Source organism: Abramis brama (assembly GCF_963993115.1).
Source record: "Abramis brama genome assembly, chromosome: 1".
Classification (NCBI taxonomy): domain Eukaryota; kingdom Metazoa; phylum Chordata; class Actinopteri; order Cypriniformes; family Leuciscidae; genus Abramis; species Abramis brama.
Window position 1 is genome coordinate 2,539,309 of NC_139963.1, and position 22,947 is coordinate 2,562,255.

Consider the following 22,947-nt stretch of genomic DNA (forward strand, 5'->3'; position numbering starts at 1 on the left):
TGTATGTTTATATGGTCCCACTTTATATTAAGTGGCTTAAAGTACTATGCACTTACATTGAAATTAATAATTTGATACAATGTACTTGTTGTGTAACTACGTTTTTACATTGTACTTACATTTTAAAAATTCCTGCATGTAATTACAGCTGTAATTAATGTATGTATTTACATTTGTAATTACACAGTTGACCCTTCCCTTACACCTTAAACCTACCCAATCCACCTCACCTGTCCCTAACCTTACCCGTATCACACCTCAATAGCAGCAAAAGTGTTTCACAATACAACATGAACACAATAAGTACATTGTACTTATTTTTTGATGCAAGTACTTAACGCCACTTAATATAAAGTGGGACCTGTTTAGATAATGTATATTATTATTAAAATGTATTAAATATATTAAATATTTTGCTCTGTAGGTGCTGATGAAAAACTGATCCGTCAGCTTTCTGAAGAAGCTAAAGAGAAATTTGACATGGCAATCTCTTCATTCACAAATATTTTAAATAAACTTGTAACAGGGAAAATAAAGATAAAGCTTCTCAATCACATCCTGCAAAACAAGAGTGCTTTCTTTGAGCTGCATAAATTAGGTAAATAACTTAGATTTCTCCCTTTTAAGTATGGTAATGTGATTAGTCAACAACTTACTGTTTTTCCAGACTGTTTTTGTGAAAATGAACAATACAACGACACCAATGCCATGAGGAGGCTTCTTCAGACTAGACAAGAGGAGGTAGAGGCTATCAGTCATGAGAGATCACTGGTGGATGCTCTCATTACAATGTGCCACATTCTCGAGGAACATGCCAGGGGTATTGGCTCTCTCACCTGACAATAACAGATTGCTTTTATATAGATATTTAAATTTAAACTTCTTAATTTCTTCTATTTTACAGTTGATTTTGAAGGGTTGGAAGAAAAACGGCATATTGACATTGATGAGATGGACCTTGACAAATTAGTAGATGTTCATTCATTAAATCAAAATCCCTCTGCGATGTCAAGGGTTGTCAACTACTTGGAGCTTGAAGATGATGTTCGATCTATGGCAGTGGACCTAAACACCTTCAAAGACAGCTTTGTCTTCAGAAACTGTTGGGTTTATGAGGCAAAAATGTTTGCTAAAAAATGTCAAGCAATTCCTTCAGAGGGCGAATTGGTTATCACACCTAAAATGCTTTCCAGTGACATATTTAAACCATGCTACAATGCCTACAAAAATATATACACAGGGCTTAAAGATGGCAGCATCACTTTTGAAACTATTGATTTAAGATTCGGAATCTACAAGGGAAAATATAAAGAACTGGCTGCAGAAGTTGCAATCATGTGCCAACTGGGTAGTTCGGATGACCAGCAATGGGTCCAGACAAGAATCCAGCAGATCAAGCAGTACCATGAGCTTCATCTGGCAGTAGAGTCGGCTCGGGTGGTCAAGAAGGTCAAAGAGACGCTTTGCCTGGAAGGAGACTTTCAAGTCTTGGAGAAGATCCTTGCTACTGTAAGTCATCATATTTTGTCATCATAAGTGCATTTTGTTTAATCAAAGATAAATAAGGAATATGGTAAACCCACAAGGCTTTCTTTCAGAGACGCATGGATAAGGAGCATCTTGACAGCATTGACAATGAGTTGATGCAGGCAAAAGCTGTGCTTGTGGACATCACAGATTCCCGTAGACTGTGCCTTCAGGAGCTTGACCTCAGGAAGAATTTTGTTATTTGGGTTAAAGATGCTCTTAGAGGTAAATAAATGTGTGTTTGAAATGGTAATTGTATATGATTTTTACCATTTTTATGCTTTTTTGTAAGCAAATTGTATTCCTCTTTACTGCAGACATCAATGGGTTGAAAGTCTTTGTGGATTTGGCTTCCATCTCTGCTGGAGAGAATGATATGGAAGTGGATCGTGTGGCCTGTTTTCATGATGCAGTTCTCGGATACTCCTCAATGCTCTATGATTTAAAGCCAGATGATGGCTTCAATCATTTTAAAGACATGCTGACGAAACTTTGGAAGGCACTTGACAATGACCCCAACCTACCAAAGAAATTGGTGAGAAAATCTGCTAGCTTTAAAAAACAAAACAAAAAAGAAAGCAGTATTTGTCACATTCTTGTTCATCAATATTTCCTCTGGTTTCAGTGTGACTCTGCAAGACACATTGAATGGTTGAAGACAGTCAAGGACAGCCATGGTTCAGTGGAAATATCATCTCTGTCTCTGGCATCAGCTATCAACACAAACGGCATCTACATTCTCAGTGCACAAAATCAAAAGAAGGTTTGTCCTTACTACATTACTTACACTGATGAAGCACACAATTTTTGAAATACTCATGTTTTTTTTTTTTTAATTATCCTTTTTTCAGTCAAAACCAGTTTAACCTCTTAAGATTCACAAGGACATCATGAAAGCTCTTGACAAAACAACGTCCCTCCTGGCTTTTAGTTCAAAAGCGTGCAGATTTGGAGAAATATAGATAGATAGATTATCATATGTCTATGTCATATGTCTATAGAGATGAGTAATATTTATTACATTTTTACCCAAAATGTGGAGCTTTGACTGTGCAGTACCACTAAACATGTCTCAAGTATATAAAGCAAAAACATGATTTTAATCTCATAAAATGTCATGTATTGATGGTGTGTTAAGCTAACATGCTACCTGCTGCCACCTAGCTGAGCAAATATGTTTTTTTAATGAAAATATTTAAATAGTAAAGCTCACTGAAATGTTTATTTTTTTCAAGAAGGGCATTTGATACAGTTTCAAAGAAGGTGAAGTGAGAAGTTTGATCAAAGAAATGAGGGGTTAAAACAGTGTGAACAAAGTCGTCAGTAATTATAATAAAAATAGAGAGAATATATTAAAAAAGAATAATAATTAGAGCTACACACACCTAAAGGATTATTAGGAACACCTGTTCAATTTCTCATTAATGCAATTATCTAATCAACCAATCACATGGCAGTTGCTTCAATGCATTTAGGGGTGTGGTCCTGGTCAAGACAGTCTCCTGAACTCCAAACTGAATGTCAGAATGGGAAAGAAAGGTGATTTAAGCAATTTTGAGTGTGGCATGGTTGTTGGTGCCAGACGGGCCGGTCTGAGTATTTCACAATCTGCTCAGTTACTGGGATTTTCACCCACAACCATTTCTAGGGTTTACAAAGAATGGTGTGAAAAGGGAAAAACATCCAGTATGCGGCAGTCCTGTGGGCGAAAATGCCTTGTTGATGCTAGAGGTCAGAGGAGAATGGGCCGACTGATTCAAGCTGATAGAAGAGCAACTTTGACTGAAATAACCACTCGTTACAACCGAGGTATGCAGCAAAGCATTTGTGAAGCCAAAACACGCACAACCTTGAGGCGGATGGGCTACAACAGCAGAAGACCACACCAGGTACCACTCATCTCCACTACAAATAGGAAAAAGAGGCTACAATTTGCACGAGCTCACCAAAATTGGACAGTTGAAGACTGGAAAAATGTTGCCTGGTCTGATGAGTCTCGATTTCTGTTGAGACATTCAGATGGTAGAGTCAGAATTTGGCGTAAACAGAATGAGAACATGGATCCATCATGCCTTGTTACCACTGTGCAGGCTGGTGGTGGTGGTGTAATGGTGTGGGGGATGTTTTCTTGGCACACTTTAGGCCCCTTAGTGCCAATTGGGCATCGTTTAAATGCCACGGCCTACCTGAGCATTGTTTCTGACCATGTCCATCCCTTTATGACCACCATGTACCCATCCTCTGATGGCTACTTCCAGCAGGATAATGCACCATGTCACAAAGTTCGAATCATTTCAAATTGGTTTCTTGAACATGACAATGAGTTCACTGTACTAAAATGGCCCCCATAATCACCAGATCTCAACCCAATAGAGCATCTTTGGGATGTGGTGGAACGGGAGCTTCGTGCCCTGGATGTGCATCCCACAAATCTCCATCAACTGCAAGATGCTATCCTATCAATATGGGCCAACATTTCTAAAGAATGCTTTCAGCACCTTGTTGAATCAATGCCACGTAGAATTAAGGCAGTTCTGAAGGCGAAAGGGGGTCAAACACAGTATTAGTATGGTGTTCCTAATAATCCTTTAGGTGAGTGTATATCCAGGCCACAGAGGTGTGAATGTGTGCAGGGAGACTGAGACTGAATGGGAATTGTGCACCACAAAACAATAGAGACAATAAAGTGAATGGATGCTTATAAAAATGACAATAAACATCAGTTAGTATTTTAGAGTATTCTCAAAAATAAAATCACCTGACATGGTCTTAAAAAACATTTAATACATTTCAGAGTTTTAGAATTATCTTCAGATTTGAAATATAACATGGTCAGACATGTGGCTTTAGCTGCAGTGCATTTCTAGATTAAAACAATGTCAGCTTCAGTTTTATTTTCATTAAAGATATTTCATAAAAATACATTTCTAACAACATTATGAAGCTATTTATAACAATTTTGTCCATTATGACAATCATTAATTCTGACTTTACAATAAACAGCCATGTGTCTGCCTTCAAATAAGATCATACTTATCCATTTCTTGGGATTGTTTTCAAAAGCAGCGGAAAAAGATAACAAGTTAAAAAACTGTTGAAGGATTAGTTCACTTAAAAATTTTCTGATAATTTACTCTCACCCACATCATCAAAGATATTCATGTCTTTCTTTCTTCAGTCGAAAAGTTATTAAGGATTTTGAGGAAAACATTCCAGGATTTTTCTCCATATAGTGACTTCAATGGGGTTCAACAGGTTGAAGGTCCAGGTTTGAGTTTCAGTGCAGCTTCAAAGTCTCGACACGATCCAGCTGAGGAATAAGAATCTTATCTAGACAAATCAGCGGACATTTTAGAACAAAAAAAAAAAACTTTTATATACATTTTAACCACAAATACTCGTCTTGCACTAGCTCTGCGATGCGCCACACATTACGTAATCACGTTGAAAGGTCAAGTGTCACGTGACGTAGGCGGAAGAACTGACCTAGTGTTTACAAAGAGAATGTGCAAAGACTAAATAAATAAATACTGTAAAAGGTGAAACAACGATGTCAGCCGATTTTAAAGTTGGAGGAGAGTTTTTTCGCCCTGCTCTGCATTTTCCGCCTACGTCAGGTTACCGTCTGACCTTTCCAACATGATTACATAATGCGTGAAGTCACAGACATGCAAGACAAGCATTTGTGGTTAAAAAGTATATAAATGTTTATTTTATAAAATGGAGCTGCACTGAAACTCACATTTGGACCTTCAACCCATTGGACCCCATTGATATTTTCCTCAAAAACCTTAATTTCTTTTCCAATGAAGAAAGAAAGACATGAACATCTTGGATGACGTGGGTGAAAGTAAATTATCAGGAATTTTTAATTCTGAAGTGAACTAAAGGTGATGATACACAGGGCAACTTTTTGAGCAATGTTGCTGGGCAATGTTGCTGCAACGGGCAACCAAATGAGACACAGGGCCCACGACTGATCTAAATTATCCAGATAGAAATGTATTGCACATTTTCAATGGGATAGTGCCCAAACAACAATCGCTCGGCAAGATTGCCCTGCAACATTGCTCAAAAAGTTGCCCTGTGTATCATCACCTTAATCCTCTAACCTTATCAAGACTGTCATGAAACATTTTTGGTAACACTTTATAATAACTGCACGCTCTTAATCATTAGTTAAGAATTAGTAAACAGTTCATTTGTCATTTGTAAAGCATTAATAGACATTACTAAGCAGTTTATAAATACAGTTATAAATGCTTTGTTCTTGATTTATAAGCATAGCTATAATGTGTTTAATAATTGTATTTTCATACTTTATTAATGATCAATTTATCATGTCTAAATGAAGTATAGCATTATTTACAAACCAGTTATTTAGGAGTTGTCAGTGGTTCATAAGATCACTTAGAAAGTGTAAGTAAATGATTAATAAACTGTTTAAATACATATTTTTATTTAGACATATAGTAATAGTTACTTAGTGTGTTAATAAATGCTTTATTAACATGTATTTCTACTGTAATTCAGAGTTAATTCCGGTAGTTATAAAGCATTTAGTAGTGGTCAGTCATGTTTGTGAGCTCATCTAAAGTGAGGACTAGTTATGCCTTGTAAAGCGTTTATATTAAGGAGATTTAAAGGCTGTTAAATATTTTTATGTTCTGTCTCACTGTGCTGTGTTTGTTTTCTTTTTCTGTTTAGAAGAATCTTTAAGAATCTTTAAGAAGAGTCTTTTAAATCTTCTTTATAAATGCTTTACAAAGCATAACTAGTCCTCACTTTAGATGAGCTCACAAAATAGTTAACTGATCACTAGTAAACGCTTTATATATACTCCCTGAATCTACTACATTTACTCACACTTTCTAAATGATCTTATTATACAATGACAACACCTAGTTTGTAAATAATGGTAAATAATGTAACTGGTTTGTAAATTCATTTAGAAATGATAAATTGATCATTAATAAAGTATGAAAATACAATTATTAAACACATTATACATATGCTTATAAATCAAGAATAAAGCATTTATAGCTGTATTTATAAACTGCTTATTAATGTCTATTAATGCTTTATAAATGATTAATAAATTGTTTAGTAATGCTTAACTATTATATAAGTTATTATAACGTGTTACCGCATTTTTTGTTTACATTAGTTCAAAGTTACTGTTAACTATAAGGTAAAACAATGCAATTAACTTGACAAACTGTATATTATTAGATAGGTTTTGATCACAAGCTTCAGTTTTTGACCTCTGTTGTACTATAAAAATCGAATAATCTGTAATTTTATTAATTTGCTCCAGGAGTTATGAAAATCAAAGCAAGTCTGTACCTTTAATATGAAATATGAGCCTCATATGCATTCATTGATTAAAAAAAACCCCTCCTGTATGGTCCTCATGAAAGGGCTTCACTCAAAAATGTCCCTCAGGGCTTTTAGATCAAAAGCGTGCAGATTTGGAGAAATATTGATGGATTCTCATAATTTTACATACAAATTTCTTTGGAGAGGAGTATTATTATTGCATTGTTATCAAAATGTAGGTGATGTGAGCATTATGGAGTACTAAACACTCTCATGTAATGTTTTTTCATTCATACTCGACGCTGGAGGGCACCTTTGTGCAGAAAGGCCACAGTAAAGGACGTTCCAGGAAATCCCTGATATGGGCAAAGGCATCGGGTGCAGGTTAACAGATTAAAGTGGTAGTTGTGTTTTGGAAAATTCTAACTGGTTTCTAGGTGCACCAGTTTACCAGTTGGATTTAAAGTGGTCATGCTGGATTGTTGCTAGTCTAAGATGGTCAGCAAGCTTGTCCAGCTGCCAACCATCTGATAATCCAGCTGATCAACTTATTAACTCTCTTGGACCAGCTACAAAAAACAGTTATTAGTTTCCAAAACACAGCTCCCACCTTAAGTTGGCTTTAGCTGAATTTTCCAGTTGAGTCTCCTTGAAGAGCAGTGAAATAATTCATTAGCACATTGTTTATTTTAGTTCTCTCTCAGCTGTTGAATAGTATAATTAGCTGCGGTTTCATTACCCTTCAAATTGAAATTGCGAATTGAAAATACGCTTAATGGAAACACGCCAATTTCTTAACTCCCATTTATCACAAAAAAGTTTTTAAGGTTTTTCAGGCAATTCGAAAAAGAAATATTTCGCAAAACTGCAATGGAAACAGTTTTTGCACATTTACAGTCACCTGACGTAGATGACGCGGTGTGTTTGGACAGAATATGAGACAGAGCTCTTTATTAAACTCATATAAGACAAAAGAATTACAGGAATAATGGATTCTAAACCTCAAATAAATGCCAAAATCAAGACCTTGAAGCAGATCTGAGGGAGAAACAGCCAGAAACACCTCATATGTGCCACTCACAAGTATAATAAGGGTCGTTCCTTACCATTAATGCTTGGAAAACACACATACATCTCCTTTGATTAATAATAATGGCTAGTGCAGTGGCTGGGATATTGTACATAAACCTACCAACGTCCATTGCCATGTTTTTGGAATGATTTTACTTATCGCGAGAGGAAAAATTAAGTTTTAATCGCGTAACATCAGTTATGGAAACGGCGTCATTTCGCAATAGTTTTTTGTCGACAATTAGAAAAAAATAGCAAAAGTTTTGCACAAATCTGTAATGGAAACGCACCTATTGATGCAGATAATACTTATCCTTATGCAGAAATATCAACTTTTGAATATTGCTTTTTTCAGATATGCTTGGAAGATATTCTGAAGTTACATATTACAGAAGAGCACGATGAGGGCTGTGAGACACATATTTATTCTTTTGAAGACCTCAGGGACCTTCAGAATAAATTGATGCTAATGTCTGGCAAAGGAGATCAAGGCCAGTTACAAGTCAATCAATTTGCAGAGGTGATTTTCCACCTTTTAGCTTTTTTATTCTGTTGTCTTTCACCATATGGTTGTTGTAATTATCCCTGCAATTATTCCTGAACTTCTTTCCTGTTTCCAGGTCTTTACCAATGTACAGAGGTTAGCCTCTGCATTTATTGATTTGTTTGTTGCTGGAAATCCGTTGTTCAGACACTGGAAGGCAAAGGTCAACTGTAATAGTAAAGATGCATGCATCATAATGGACTTCAACTTAGGGAGTGTTGTCAGTGCCCTCATGGTGGAAGGGGATGTCACAGAACAGTTGCCAGAAGTCTGTAAGAAAATGGAAAGCTGCCTATGCTTCTGGAAGGCTTTTATGGACAAGCAGAGATCTCAGCATTACTACTTAAACTATTACACTGCAGAACAGGTGGTCTACCTGTGCAGTCAGCTCAGACAGAACAATGTGACTGATATACAAGATCAAGTTCTTATGATGCTCTCCTTTATCAAACCTAATTGCTCCGTTTCGGATGTGGCACAAGCTTGGCTTCAGTACGAAATAAATAAGAAGGACCTTGAGCAAAATGATGACTTAGAATTTCAAACATTTGTGAAAGTTCCCAGCATGGTTGGAAATGATTTGAATACTGAGGAGCCATGCCCATCGTTTGACAACTTGGAAAATCTCGTGGGGAATGCTAATGGGTCAGAAAAGCTAGATGTGATTTGGAACGCTTACATGCGAGACATGAACAATTTCCTGCCACACTTCCTTGATGTCAGAAGCCTTGGATATCTTCTTGAAATTCTAGCCAACAGCCCCAGTGAATATGAGGGGGATTCCAAACAGGATGGGGAAACAAGCAATATTCAGAGGGAACTTCGTAATGGAATGGCTACTGGAAGACCAAATCTAATCATCTGCCCATCTGAAGAAATTCTAATGACATGCATTTCAATTTACATGAGCAGCAAGAATGAGCCTCTACCAACCTACGATGAAGTACTCATCTGTAGTTCTTGCACTCCATATGAAGAAGTGGAACTTTTCCTCAGGCGCTGTCTTTCTGCTGGCTACAGGGGAAAGAAGATATACACAATGCTCTATGTGGACCAACTTGCCTATGAAGTGAGCTACAAAGTGGAGCAGTATTTTCTGCATCAAAATGCACTGAGCAGAAATGATTACAGGCTGGTGTTGGTCTGCAGCTCTAATAGAGAACATGCATACCTTCCCTCAGCTTTTAGTCAATTTAGATTGCACTTGGTTCCCCAAGAACCAATAATCAGTATTCAACGATACCTTGCTAGGCATTTTACAGTCCCGTCTGACATACCCAGTGCTGCTGATGTGTTCAAAAACAGACAGTTTGTGGGAGTTGTTTTCTCTGAAAGGTCAGGAGTAGGTGAGTAAAAATATAATGTGTGTGTGTGTGTGTATGTATATATATATATATATATATATATATATATAATGTATATGTGTGTGTGTGTGTGTGTGTGTGTGTGTGTATTAGAGGTGCAACGATACACGTATTTGTATTGAATCATTCGTTACGAGGCTTTTGGCTCGGTGCGCATTACATACCGAACTGTTCGTTGGACCATTTTTCCTGCCGACCAAAATTTTATTTCAAATTTGTTATTTCATAATTTAAGAGACACTAGCGCGAACACAACGTAATGAAAGCAGAACGAAACTGCGCTACTCGTTAGTTTGTGCTTCACGGACGTTTATCAGTTGGACCAATGCAGCGCGAGCCGATCTCGATCAAGCGAACCCTGTTACACAGCGCTAAGAGATCCAGTAAATAAAGCATTTGAATTCGCCACATTAGTAATAACATCGCTGCGAGATCAAGTGAGAAGCATTCGCATTTCTCCCGTTATTAACGGATCAAACAGCGCTGATGTGGAAACCAGGAAGAAACATTGTGCCATGAAGGATTTACTGTAGTTACACTAACCATGGAAGTTTGGCAGGAATAGTAGGCTATAATGCCTTCAAGTAACGTTACGTCGGTTTTATTTCGACATTATGAATAAAATTGCTGCCCTCAAATGTTAATCTGAAATAAAATAAACCTTTGTTTATAACTACTACAATATTACATTTCATTTTTTTATAAGGAGCTGTTTTTGTTTTATATGCTCCTAAGAAGAGTCAAGTATAGCTCCATCATTGCTCAAAGTAAAACAATTATCATAGTTTATGATGTTAGTTTTAATTAAAAAAAATTCTCTGGCATTTCTTTCTTTTTTACTGTATCGAAAACGTACCGAACCGTGACACCAGTGTATCGTATCAAACCAAACAGTGAATTTTGTGAACCGTTACACCCCTAATATATAATGGATTAAAGTTAGTTTTCATATTTAGAATTTGTATTAGTTGGCAAATTAAAGTAAAATAAAAAAGATAAATAATGTTTGTGTGTATAAATAGAAATGTTTTTGCACTGCATTGTGTCAGATGAATTACATCACTGTGGTGCGTTCTAGGGAAATCACTTCACATTAAACGGATGCATGAGACATTGAAAATGATCACAGAGAAGCCTTCTCAGCTGAAGTGCATTAGGTTAACTGAGCAAAGAGTTGATGAAAATATCATACTTGAGTCCCTGCTCAACAGCCTCAAGAAAAAGGAGCTTTCAGTTTATCATTTCGACATCACCACCATGGTAGCTACCTGTATTCACTTTGTTTTATGAATTTGATGAACAAATAGAAAGACATTTTATTTTTCCTTATTGTTTAATATTTACAGGTGAAGACAGGACTTAATGAATTTTTGTTCAGGCTATTGATTCTTGGATACCTCATGGACTCGGATGGAATTATGTGGAAAAGCAGTAATGAGCACTTGTATGTAATTGAGATTCTAAGACCGGGTGGCAGCACATCACAAAATGACAGAAAAGATGTAAGTAAATATAAATTATTTTATAAAATCATGTATGATTTGCTTTTTTGTAATAAGACAAATTCTTTATTAATTGATTTGCCTTTTCATGATAGGGTGCAAAAGTTCCATGTGCTTTCTTGGATGTGTTTCCAAGTGTATATTGCCGTCCACCTAAAGAGGTCCTTGAGTTAGAAATGAGAATCCAGGAAGATCCATCATTAGTAGAGGGTGGTAATCCCCTTATGGATGACCAAGAGTTCAAAAGTGAGGCCTACCAGCGGCCTTATCAGTACCTGAAACGTTTCTACAATGGTGATAATTTGGATGCCTTCAGGTACCAAGGAGTGGAGGGCAGTCATGTTGAATGCCTGCAGATGTTGTTTGTGTACTGCGGCATCATAGACCCCTCTTGGGCAGAGTTGCGGAATTTTGCCTGGTTCCTGAACTTACAACTCAAGGATTGTGAGAACTCTGTTTTCTGTGACGTTTCTTTCATAGGGGACACTTTGTTGGGATTTAAAAACTTTGTTGTTGATTTCATGATTCTCATGGCAAAGGATTTTGCCACTCCTTCACTTAGCATCTCTGACCAGAGTCCAGGAAGACTGCACAATGACCTTTCTTCTGCCAATGAAGAGGATCTAGCTCCCTTTAGGATAAGAAAACGATGGGAGTCAGAACCACATCCATATATTTTTTTCAATGATGACCATGTGTCCATGACATTCATTGGCTTTCATCTTCAGCCAAATGCACTGAATGGGATTGATGCTATTGATCTATCAACAAGAAGAGTGATCAAGCAGAACATCATGACCAAAAAGCTCTATAATGGCCTTAAGCTACAGAGGGTTCCTTTCAATATTGATTTTGACCAGCTCCCAAGATGGGAGAAAATTGAGAGTCTTTCCAGAGTGTTGGGAATAAAGTGTCTTGACCCAGATGAAACATATGAGCTCACTACAGACAACATGTTGAAAATGTTGGCAATTCACATGCGCTTCCGCTGTGGGATTCCTGTTATTATCATGGGTGAGACAGGATGTGGGAAGACCAGGCTAATCAAATTCCTTTGTGAGATGCACAGAGGTGGAGTTGCCACTGACAACATGAAACTAGTCAAGGTTCATGGAGGGACAAGTTCGAACATGATTTACACCAAAGTGAGAGAAGCAGAGGCCGTGGCGTTAAAAAACAAGCAGAATTATGGATTAGACTCTGTATTGTTTTTTGATGAAGCAAACACAACAGAGGCCATTAGCAGCATTAAGGAAGTCCTCTGTGACAACACTGCTGATGGACAGCATTTGACAGGTGACACTGGCTTGCAAATCATTGCTGCTTGCAACCCGTACAGAAAACACACAGACGTGATGATCAAGAGATTGGAGTCGGCTGGTTTGGGATACAGAGTTCGTGCTCAGGAAACAGATGAAAAACTCGGATCCATTCCACTTCGCCAGCTAGTGTACAGAGTGCAGGCTTTACCACCTAGCATGATTCCACTAGTTTGGGACTTTGGACAGCTCAGTGACCATACTGAGAAAATGTACATCAAGCAAATAGTTGAAAGGGTAGTTGAATCCCATTCCATTGGTTCAGATTATATCGCAACCATCTCTGATGTTCTTTCAGCCTCACAGATGTATATGCGAACAAGAGAGGATGAATGCAGTTTTGTGAGTCTGAGGGATGTTGAGCGCTGCATGCAAGTCTTTGGCTGGTTCTACAAAAACTACTCAATGATACTCTCAGAGCTTGACCAGTTTCAAAGAATTCAGCGGCCAGAGAGAAATGAAAATCAGAGGAATACTGATGAAAGGAACCCAATTATTTGGTCATTACTAATGGCTGTTGGTGTGTGTTACCATGCCTGCTTGGAGGATAAAGAGAAATACAGAAAAAAGATTTGCAAGTACCTTCCAGAGACCTACAGCCCAGTGAAAGTGATGCAGGAGATTTCAGTTATTCAGGATCTTTTTCTGAATGGAGTTCCTTTGGGTAAAACCATTGCTCGAAACAATGCCTTGAAGGAAAATGTCTTCATGATGGTGATTTGCATTGAGCTACGAATACCTCTCTTTTTGGTTGGAAAACCTGGGAGCTCCAAGTCCTTGTCTAAAACTCTGGTTGCAGATGGCATGCAAGGCCAAGCAGCCCATTCGGATTTGTTTAGAAAACTGAAGCAGATCCATCTCGTTTCCTTTCAGTGCAGTCCTCATTCTACACCAGAGGGGATCATCAATACATTTAAGCAGTCTGCCCGTTTTCAAGAAAGCAAGAATCTGACAGAGTATGTCTCAGTCGTAGTGCTAGATGAGATAGGCTTGGCTGAAGATTCCCAGAAAATGCCTCTGAAAACTTTACATCCTTTGCTGGAAGAGGGATGCATAGATGATCAGCCAGTACCCCACAAGAAGGTGGGATTCATCGGCATCTCGAACTGGGCTTTGGACCCAGCCAAGATGAACAGAGGGATATTTGTTTCTCGTGGTGATCCTGATAAAAAGGAATTGATTGAGACTGCTGAAGGAATATGTTCCTCAGATGCCATGATCCTTGATTGGGTGAGAGAGTACTTTAAGCCATTTGCCCGGGCTTACCTGAACATCTGTAGGGAACAGGGAAGAGGTTTCTTTGGTTTGCGAGACTATTACAGCTTGATAAAGATGATGTTTGCTGTTGTCAAAGCTTCTAATCAGAAGCCTAGTGCAGAACAGATTGTGAAGGCTGTGCTAAGGAACTTCAGTGGGAAGGATAATGTGGATGCTGTCACAGTTTTCACCAGCAGACTAAAGGATAAATCCAAACTTGAGAATATCAGTACCATTGAGCTTGTAAGAGAGAACATCACAGCCATTGGCCAAGATGAGGAATGCAGATACCTGCTTGTTCTGACCAAAAACTATGCAGCCCTTCAAATTCTACAGCAGACATTTTTTTCAGACCAATGCCAACCAGAGATTATCTTTGGTTCAAGCTTTCCAAAAGACCAGGAGTATACTCAGATATGCCGCAACATTAACCGTGTGAAGATTTGTATGGAAACTGGTCAAACCATCGTGCTTCTGAACTTGCAGAACTTGTACGAAAGCTTGTATGATGCTCTCAACCAATATTACGTTTGGCTTGGAGGTCAGAAATATGTGGATTTGGGGCTTGGAACCCATAGAGTTAAATGCAGAGTGCACAGAGATTTCAGGCTCATCGTCATTGAGGAGAAGGACGTCGTGTACAAGCAGTTTCCTATTCCATTGATCAACAGGTTGGAGAAACATTATCTTGACATCAACACTGTACTAAAGAGTGAGCAAAAGGTCCTTGTTGAGAAGCTTGAGCAGTGGGTTGCATGCTTCATTGCAGCTAAACGCAATCACTCAATTGCTCCCCAAGCATGCCAATACCTTCCATCTGATGCTTTCATTGGCTACCACTCGGACACTTGTGCCTCTGTTGTCCTGCAAGCTACAGAGCAGCTCAGAGGGCAAAATTCAGATCCTTTGAAATGGATCTTAGATGAGGCTAAATTGATCCTTTTGAACTGTGCTACACCAGATGCAGTGGTTAGGCTAGACTGCACTTCCCTCTCCAAAGTAGAAAGTGAGCACTTGTCAAGGATGTACTTTGAAGAGCAGAAGCATAGCTCACTTGCTGACTTCATCCATACTCAAACACAGCAAGCAGGGCCTAGCCAGGCCTTTTTCACAGAGGTAAACATTGTGTTTTAAATACTTTGCTTTTTACTCTAGAACTATCTGTAATTGTATTTTGCAAGTTTATTGCACAAAGTTTTTTCTTGCTATATTTTTCTTAATCTTGTAGGTAACTACATTCTCAAGGCTTCTGACCGCAGCAGAAACTGTTCAGCTACAGAACATAGTTCAGGACATAGAGCTCCTCTCGCTACAGCAGTTTGACACGGAAAACTCGTTCCTCAAGAGAATCAAGTATTGTGCTCACAACATCACATAATATCATATCACTATAACAAAAAGCTAATTTATTATTAATTAAATACAATTTTCTGTGTTCAGGAATTATTTGGAAAACACCACTGGAGACAAGATACTCATCATCCAATCTGATTTTGATGAAGGCTTTCAAAGATTAAATGTCATTGCATCTGCAAAGTGAGTTGAATGTGGTTACTGGCACAATTTACTTGTTCAGTAAATCCAGTCCAATCAGCATTATTTGATATATTTCCAGGTATTCTTCTCTCAACGAAATCAACAAATTCAGGAAAGAGTACAATGGAAAGATTTTTGTGTACTTCATCACTAAACTACCCAGAATGAATGGTGGCACTTCCTTTGTTGGATTTCATGGTGGTAAGACAACTTATTTTTTTGCATCACTAACCAACATTGTTTGTTTTGGACTAAATCTAAATAAAGATTCATTTAATAAGGCCCTTGGAAGTCAGTCCACATTGATGACCTGAGAATATCGAAAGATATTGTCTCTGATATAAAAGCCTTGCAGTGTCTGACCATCAGCCAGTTGTTTGAAGAGAAAAGAGAGAAAGCAGATGAGCCTGAAGGTGATGTCGGTTAATTTACAAAATACTAAGAGTTGTTTTCAAAGGACTGATCAGTGTTCTCAAGTCAGTTTTATTGCTTGCAGCCATGGAGATTGAAGACATGCAAACAGAAGAAGAGAAGATGGAACTAGAAGACAATACTGTGGGTCACAACCTCAACAGCAGCAATATATTTTCAATATATTTTTGATTCTATGGTCACACTGTTGAGTTTAGTAAGCTTCAAAATATAGGTCTGTTTCTTGTGCTTCTCAGGGCTGGGAGAATGTTTTAAACACCATAGTGCTGGTTCGTAGCTGTGTTCAGAGTGCAGTTGGCATGCTTAGAGATCAGACTGAGGCAGGTACCCGCAGCACCAAGAGAGTAGAGATCCTTCTAATGCTCTTGGCTGACAATGAGAATCTACAAGGTGAGACTTAATGCTGTTTCTGTAAAAAAAATTATAGCTTTCATTAGCCAACTTATATGTGGTCACTGAAATTTACATATTTATGTTTCCAGCTGATTTTATGAAAACTTTAAAAAAGAGACTTCATTCTCTATTGATGGCTCACGATGAAAACACAATCTCTGCCAAGAGCTGGGTCTCCAAGGAAGCACTAAATATTGATGCATTGCAAGAGGGTGGTACTTTTAGGTAAGTTTAAGTGAGAAGGCTCAAAGTTATTGTCTTGAATTGAAGATCTTTGTGAAACAACACCCTATACCTAACACGACACTGCTTTCAATATTTGACCATTTCTGTATTTTAGACATGCCCTGTGGAGACGAGTTCAAGCAGTAATAACTCCTTTTTTGGCACAACTTGTCTCGATTATTGACTGTGACCGCAATCTAGACCTCTTGCTGGATGCCAATTCTGAAGAATCCTTGAGGAAACTATGGCTGGACATTTTTGGAGATGTCGAGTTACTGAATGTTCCTTACACAAGATTGGACAACAAGTATGTAATTATTTGATTTCAAGATGGATTTTGTAAGCCGTTGAGCCCAAAACACACTAATGCTTCTAGCTACACAAGTTTGATTTTATTTTGCTCCACAAGCTGTCCTACAGCAGTTCACAATGCAAGGCAAATATGCATTACATTCTCTGCAGTGCTAGACAGTTTCAGGTCAACTGCTGTCATTTTAGAGCAATCGTTAAAACAGAATTCGTCTGAGCAAGTTATTAAAGTCAGCCTCTTTATAGTTAGCTACCTAAATGATAACATTAACAGCAACTCAAGGTAACTTGTCTGATCAAATGGGAAGCAAGAAAATGAAAAACAGGACCACACACTGAAAATGCATACATGTGCATTGTAAATTTCTTGGCTTTAAAGCAATGTCCTTTTAACTAAAAAAACATTCTGTCTTTAACAGCTCAGAAAAGAAGACAATCTTGGTTCAGAATTACATTGCAGTTGAAAGCAATGTGGGTTGCAGCATGCCTTTCAGCTGGAGAATTAAAGATTATCTAGAGGAACTCTGGGAACATGCTTTGCAGCGTGAAGGTATATTTACTTAACTTGTTTCCTAGCTGTTTTTTCTCATGTTTTTTATAGCAGTCATGCTCAGATCAGTGTGGTTAGTTCTTGTGCCTTTTTCTTTCTTTTTTTTACAGTTGGTTTTTCTTTTCTTTTTTTCTTTTTCTTTTTCTTTTACATAAACATAAACAATAAATTTCCATGCATTTCTTCAACAGGACACACTATAGAGCAATTTGAAGAGTTTTTTTGGAAGATCACCTTGGGCAGGTACATCTCTGAAGCATCCAAAGAGATGCAGATTGAGTTTTTCCACAGGTATCTCCAGGATTTCATCTCCATGACCATGAAGGTAACATCAGAGGTGGATCCCAAGGTGAGAGCCCATTTCAATACATCATCTGCATGTCCAAGCACATATACTTGTTTATGTGTTGATATGGTTATATATCTGTTTTTATCTTTTAGCTCTTATGTGGAGCCCTTACTTGTGGTGTAAATGAGCTTAGAAGTAGTCAGGAAAAACATGAGGGTGAAGTCATTTCTCTGCCGTGGGTTCATGCCGCCTACCATCACTTCAAGATCCGACTACAGAACCTCTACAGGATGATCAGTATACAGCCTCAGATAGCTCAGATGCTGCAAGATAACATATGTGCCAGAGAGGGAACAGAATTGGTACGTTTTTGCAACTTTCTTCTGTTTGCATATTTTCTTGCAAAGTTAACAATAAAATGTTACAGGGATTGATTGTGTGCATGATGTTTTACTTTGGTTACTTCACTCTAAACTTCTTTCTGTTTCTCAGGTGTTAGATGCGAACGCCGCTCTGGCCTGTATTGAATACCTGGAGCCCCAGACTCTAGATGGAGATGCTGAAAGTCTGGCCTGGCTCAGGCGTGTGAAAAAGCTCCAGGTGCCGATTGAGCTGGTCTGCTGTGAGGAGAGCGTACGCCACTACGGAGAGAAAAGCAAACAGATGGTCACTCGCATCCAGTGAGTTGTTATTAGCTATAAAATATATTGTCCTATAATCAGTGTTGTGATATGTTATTTACAAGTAACATGTTGTATTTTTTTATGTTGTGTTACATTCCTATATGATAGCACCAACAGCTCTGGGAAAGAAGCTATTCTTCAGTCTGTTTGTGTTGGAATTGCTGGCTCTGTACCACTTTAGACACTGTAGATAAGTGGTTCTCAACGTTTTTGATTCCAAACCCAGATTCCACTCATGCAAATAAAAACATTGCACGATTAGGAGTGTCTTCACACACATCAACAACAACAACATTTCTTTTTTGCCATTTTTTCCATCATCAACCATGTTGGAGATAATTACTATTGCTGCTCTGTTCCTGTTGTGGAACTCTGAAACGCTGAGGTGTCTGGGTTCACAGCACCATCCAGAGGCGCACACAACTCAGTGAATTTCACTGTCTACTCCAGGAACTGCCTGGATGAGAGCCACTTCCAGCGCGACTTGAGGATGACAGTTGCCCAGTGCACAGACTTGTCAATAAGCTGTTCACTTATTGGCTTGTGCGACAACACGTCATGCAAATTATTACCGAATATATTGCGAAAATTATTGAAATATATTCGAGGCAACCACGTCACCCAATTCGTGTCATTCATGCCGCCCCGGCGCCAATTCGTGTCTTTATGTAATCTATTTGTGCAAATAATTAAATTCGCTTTTGGTGTGCACACACCATTAGATTGCAGTTAATAGATATAATTATTTACAGTTCAGTTAATGAAGAAGCAGGTCATCTAAATAAATGTTCTTTAATTTAGACATGGCTGGCGTCGAATTTACTCTCTGGCCTTGTTTGTGGAGCACATGCTGCTGGGTGTCAAGGATGTGCATTTGAATCTCGGGCCACTGGTTCTTGAACACACTCGACGCCTAGCACGAGTGAGTCATCTTTTAGTCCTTCCTTGAAAATAATTTCTTAATTTAATTTCTGCTTATCCATACTCATCTCTTTGCTAAAGGTCCTAGAGCAGGACTCAGACCTCAAAAAGAAGCAGCCATTTGAGACAGTGATCAACGTACTCAAAGCTTGCAAAGATGAAGCATCTCAGAGCATTTTTAGGTATGATTTGTTGTTAGTTTTTCTTTTTTTCTGTCAAAGGGTTTAGTGAGCGGATAGTATTATAGGATTGTGGTGATTTTTCCCCAGGTTTGGCACTCAACTTTGTCCAGTGTGCATTGGAGACCCTCAGGACCCTCTGAGTCTGCCGTGTGACCACATCTATTGCCTGAGCTGCATCAAGCAGTGGCTGATGCCCGGTCAGATGTACTGCCCTCTGTGTAAACAAGAAGTGCCTGATGACTTTGAGCTCAAGGCCTCTGAGACAATACGGTAAATTTACTAATTGTCTGGGCTGAATAGTTGCCCAGAGAAGTTTATTCAAGTGGGGCGCTATTACACCCAATACACATCTTCTGAAAGAGTACAGAATCTCCTGATGAAAACAGGAAGCAGAAACAAGTGATAGAAGTTTGCTTATGCAAATGTGAAATAACGCGATCATCAAACATTAAACAGCATATAAATATGCCTAAAAACATATGAAAAAAAACAAAACTGCCTAATGATACTGAATGAAATGTCGACCCAGGACTGTGAAGCTTTAGGGGTGTTGATGGACTCCATTTACTCCATCTATGTTTTGATCATCGTTCTGAATCCGATCCAGACATAGTCTTTGACAAAAAAATGTATTTAAAATGTTGCCTTTTTTTTAATAAAATGATTTTTTTTTAATTTAAAGCGTTAAAGTACAGTTAATTGTATATTTCAAGTACAAAAAATATATAAAATAGTAACACAGTAGTGTACAAAAAAAGTAGGATGTTATGTTCACTTAAAGAAAACTTAAAAGTATGCTTGAAGTATAAACTACTAAACTAGTTGTTTACTGAGAGTAGCCTGTACTTCATAGTCTACTTTCATAAACTAAAAAAATGTGCTACAAGTATTTGACTAGTAAACTATTAGTAGGCTATACCTATAAGTTCATTTGTAGTATAGTTGCAGTACAAATGAAAAACTTAGTACTACTGGTAATCTTAAAGTATACTTAAGAGCATAATTTTATACTCTAAAAAGTGGACTAATTTAGTCCCAAGTAGTATTTAAACAGTACACTTACAAGTATACTACTAGTAGGTTGATATTAGTACACTTACTACATAAAGTATACTTAAACATATACTTGAACTTTATCTAAGTATGCTTAATCAAATTAACTTGAATTATACTTATTTTTTGTAAGGTTGTTCTTTATATTTCTGTTTGCCTGTATCTCTCTCTGTCAGTCTAAAAGGTTGTGTGCTTGTTTTGGTCATTAGGGGTCTCATCAATCAAAACGCATTGTTCAGAATGCGATGTAATGCGTTCTTCATTGATGTGGTGTCCAGCGTGTGCTTCAAGGACAACACTCCTCCCAGCGGAGACATCATACTCCACCTGCTGTCTCTTCTGATGGTCGACGCCTGCTCGCTCCCTCAGATCAGAGGTACGTCTGGTAGTAATGTGTATGTGTGGAGAAATAAATGAATAAATGATCAGAACGCTGTTCCTCGTGCTCTCAGGGCAAGACCGCAGGTTCCTGACCAAGGCTCTTTCTCCCTTCGATGACTCTGTGGATAAAAATCCAGTGGTGCGTTCAGTGGTGCTGAAACTCCTGCTAAAGTACAGGTGAGTGCAGGGCTTCTAACAGCTCACAGCACACTCTTCTTACACAGTTATGGATATAATAGTTTTGTTGTCTAATCCTCTTTCAGCTTTGATGATGTGAAGCACTATCTTCAGCAGCATCTGACAGAAGTTGATCAAAGCAACATCGAGGAGACTGATAAAACTGAGCTTTATTCCTTGTACATAAACTGTTTGGAGGTGTGTATATCAACTCACGTTCACTTCCCATATTTAGTGATGCAGAGCTGCCAACTCTCACGCATTCACCGTGAGACACACGCAATTGACACTTTTCACACGCTCTCACGACACACATCCATTTTCTCACGCACAGAAAAATCGCGAAGCAAAAGAGGACACGGAGACCGACAGACTAGACAGAGCAGGTTAGTTATGATATAAAAAAAAATCTCAGCTCTCAGATTCTGTCACTTTTATTACGAAATTCAAACAATAAATACCGTTTTGGCGCTTGTAAATGTGACGCGACCACTGATCTATATAGAATGACATTATATAGATCAGTGGACACGACAGATCCCTAGCGGCAGGTGAACCGATCATCTCTAGCTAGTAAATAAACACGAATGAACAATGTTGAAAGATACAGTACAACTTACCGAAATGTATATTCCTCATACATAATATCGACCAATCAATCAAAAAAAGGGGTCAATAAAACAGCTGGAGAACAATTATGTCACATAACATTTACCTCAGGAAAGCCATTTGATGACCATAATATAGGCTATAGCAGGTTAGTTGGCTAGAAAAAAAGAGCTATAGAGAGTATTTTGCTAAATATGTGTACTATATTACATATTTATTATATTTTTACTTATATCATTAAATAAAGTTGTTATTACAATAAAAAACGCATTATATATCTCTCTGTATGTTTACAGCAAAAATTAATGGCTTCAATATTAAATCAAATAACAATAATTGAATTGAATTGAAAACCAGAAATTGTACCATGTAGCCTAGGCTAAACATTGTAACATGTTGTCACTAAGCCTAATAAAAATCAGTTTAGTTACTAAAATGTTTTGACAATCACAATACACTTATTGTGATGCAATAAAAAATTTTACATCCCCCCCCAAAAAACATCTCTCACAGTTCATCTCCAACCCTAATCAAACACAATTAACGTCTTCAGGATCACTTGAAAATTAAAGGCAGGTGTGTTTGATTAGGGTTGGAGATGAACTGTGCAGGACAGTCGATCGGCAGGAGCAGGTTGGTTTATATCATTCATATTGACGAGCAGCCTTTGGTGTATCATCACTGGCAGCTGCCAAGCCACTCCCTAGCAACCAACTCTGAGTACCCTAACAACCGTTTAGCAAGACCTATATCTCTACATCAGAACATTGTATAGAGATGGGGGTTGGATCTTTTGACTCATGCAAGCAAACAAGACTTCCAACATGCTACACATGCTAGCAGTGAATATCTACATGCTAATAACATGTTAAGAAATCTATAAAAACTCCATAGCTGACCATCTGTGACAACTACAAACCGCTTAGCAATACCGTAGTAACAGCCTAGAACACCCTAGAAACTGCATAGCAACTACTCAGAACACCCTAGCAACTGACAGTTGAGTTTTTCCATTACAAGCACCACTCACATTTTCGTCAGGAAATTTTACATTCTTGTTTACAGTTTGGTTTTAGTAATTTACAGTTAGTTTTAGTAGTTTACAATTATGAAGTAGTTTTGATGGTATAACTTTTGTGCAAGGCCCTGTGCAAACTTGATGTGCAAGGTCATCTGCCTTTGTGGAAACAAAAACAAACCACTATATTAACAGACGCAACTTTCACATGCATCCGAAAGATAAACTGTGCGATCTCATTTGTTTTTCATTTTGTAGAAAATTTAGCAAAAAGTGTTTTGACCCA

General features: G+C 38.0%; 1 protein-coding gene across 1 annotated transcript in view; it reads left to right on the forward strand.

The window, feature by feature from the left end:
• LOC311080818 (E3 ubiquitin-protein ligase rnf213-alpha-like) overlaps window positions 1-22,947 on the forward strand; it is a gene marked incomplete at its 5' end in the record, with an annotated part of 139,669 nt that overhangs the window by 61,271 nt on the left and 55,451 nt on the right. Inside the window, 29 exons of the mRNA XM_084110972.1 lie at window positions 425-598; window positions 668-820; window positions 905-1,509; window positions 1,599-1,752; window positions 1,845-2,062; window positions 2,153-2,290; window positions 8,273-8,437; window positions 8,538-9,807; window positions 10,904-11,085; window positions 11,172-11,327; window positions 11,423-15,019; window positions 15,132-15,256; window positions 15,344-15,439; window positions 15,519-15,640; window positions 15,721-15,852; window positions 15,936-15,994; window positions 16,108-16,261; window positions 16,354-16,489; window positions 16,605-16,796; window positions 17,218-17,348; window positions 17,540-17,697; window positions 17,790-17,999; window positions 18,130-18,317; window positions 19,122-19,242; window positions 19,323-19,423; window positions 19,511-19,693; window positions 20,686-20,852; window positions 20,929-21,034; window positions 21,121-21,232. Coding sequence (XP_083967098.1) covers window positions 425-598; window positions 668-820; window positions 905-1,509; window positions 1,599-1,752; window positions 1,845-2,062; window positions 2,153-2,290; window positions 8,273-8,437; window positions 8,538-9,807; window positions 10,904-11,085; window positions 11,172-11,327; window positions 11,423-15,019; window positions 15,132-15,256; window positions 15,344-15,439; window positions 15,519-15,640; window positions 15,721-15,852; window positions 15,936-15,994; window positions 16,108-16,261; window positions 16,354-16,489; window positions 16,605-16,796; window positions 17,218-17,348; window positions 17,540-17,697; window positions 17,790-17,999; window positions 18,130-18,317; window positions 19,122-19,242; window positions 19,323-19,423; window positions 19,511-19,693; window positions 20,686-20,852; window positions 20,929-21,034; window positions 21,121-21,232 — 9,305 coding nt within the window. The remainder of the gene's footprint in view (window positions 1-424; window positions 599-667; window positions 821-904; window positions 1,510-1,598; window positions 1,753-1,844; window positions 2,063-2,152; window positions 2,291-8,272; window positions 8,438-8,537; window positions 9,808-10,903; window positions 11,086-11,171; window positions 11,328-11,422; window positions 15,020-15,131; window positions 15,257-15,343; window positions 15,440-15,518; window positions 15,641-15,720; window positions 15,853-15,935; window positions 15,995-16,107; window positions 16,262-16,353; window positions 16,490-16,604; window positions 16,797-17,217; window positions 17,349-17,539; window positions 17,698-17,789; window positions 18,000-18,129; window positions 18,318-19,121; window positions 19,243-19,322; window positions 19,424-19,510; window positions 19,694-20,685; window positions 20,853-20,928; window positions 21,035-21,120; window positions 21,233-22,947) is intronic.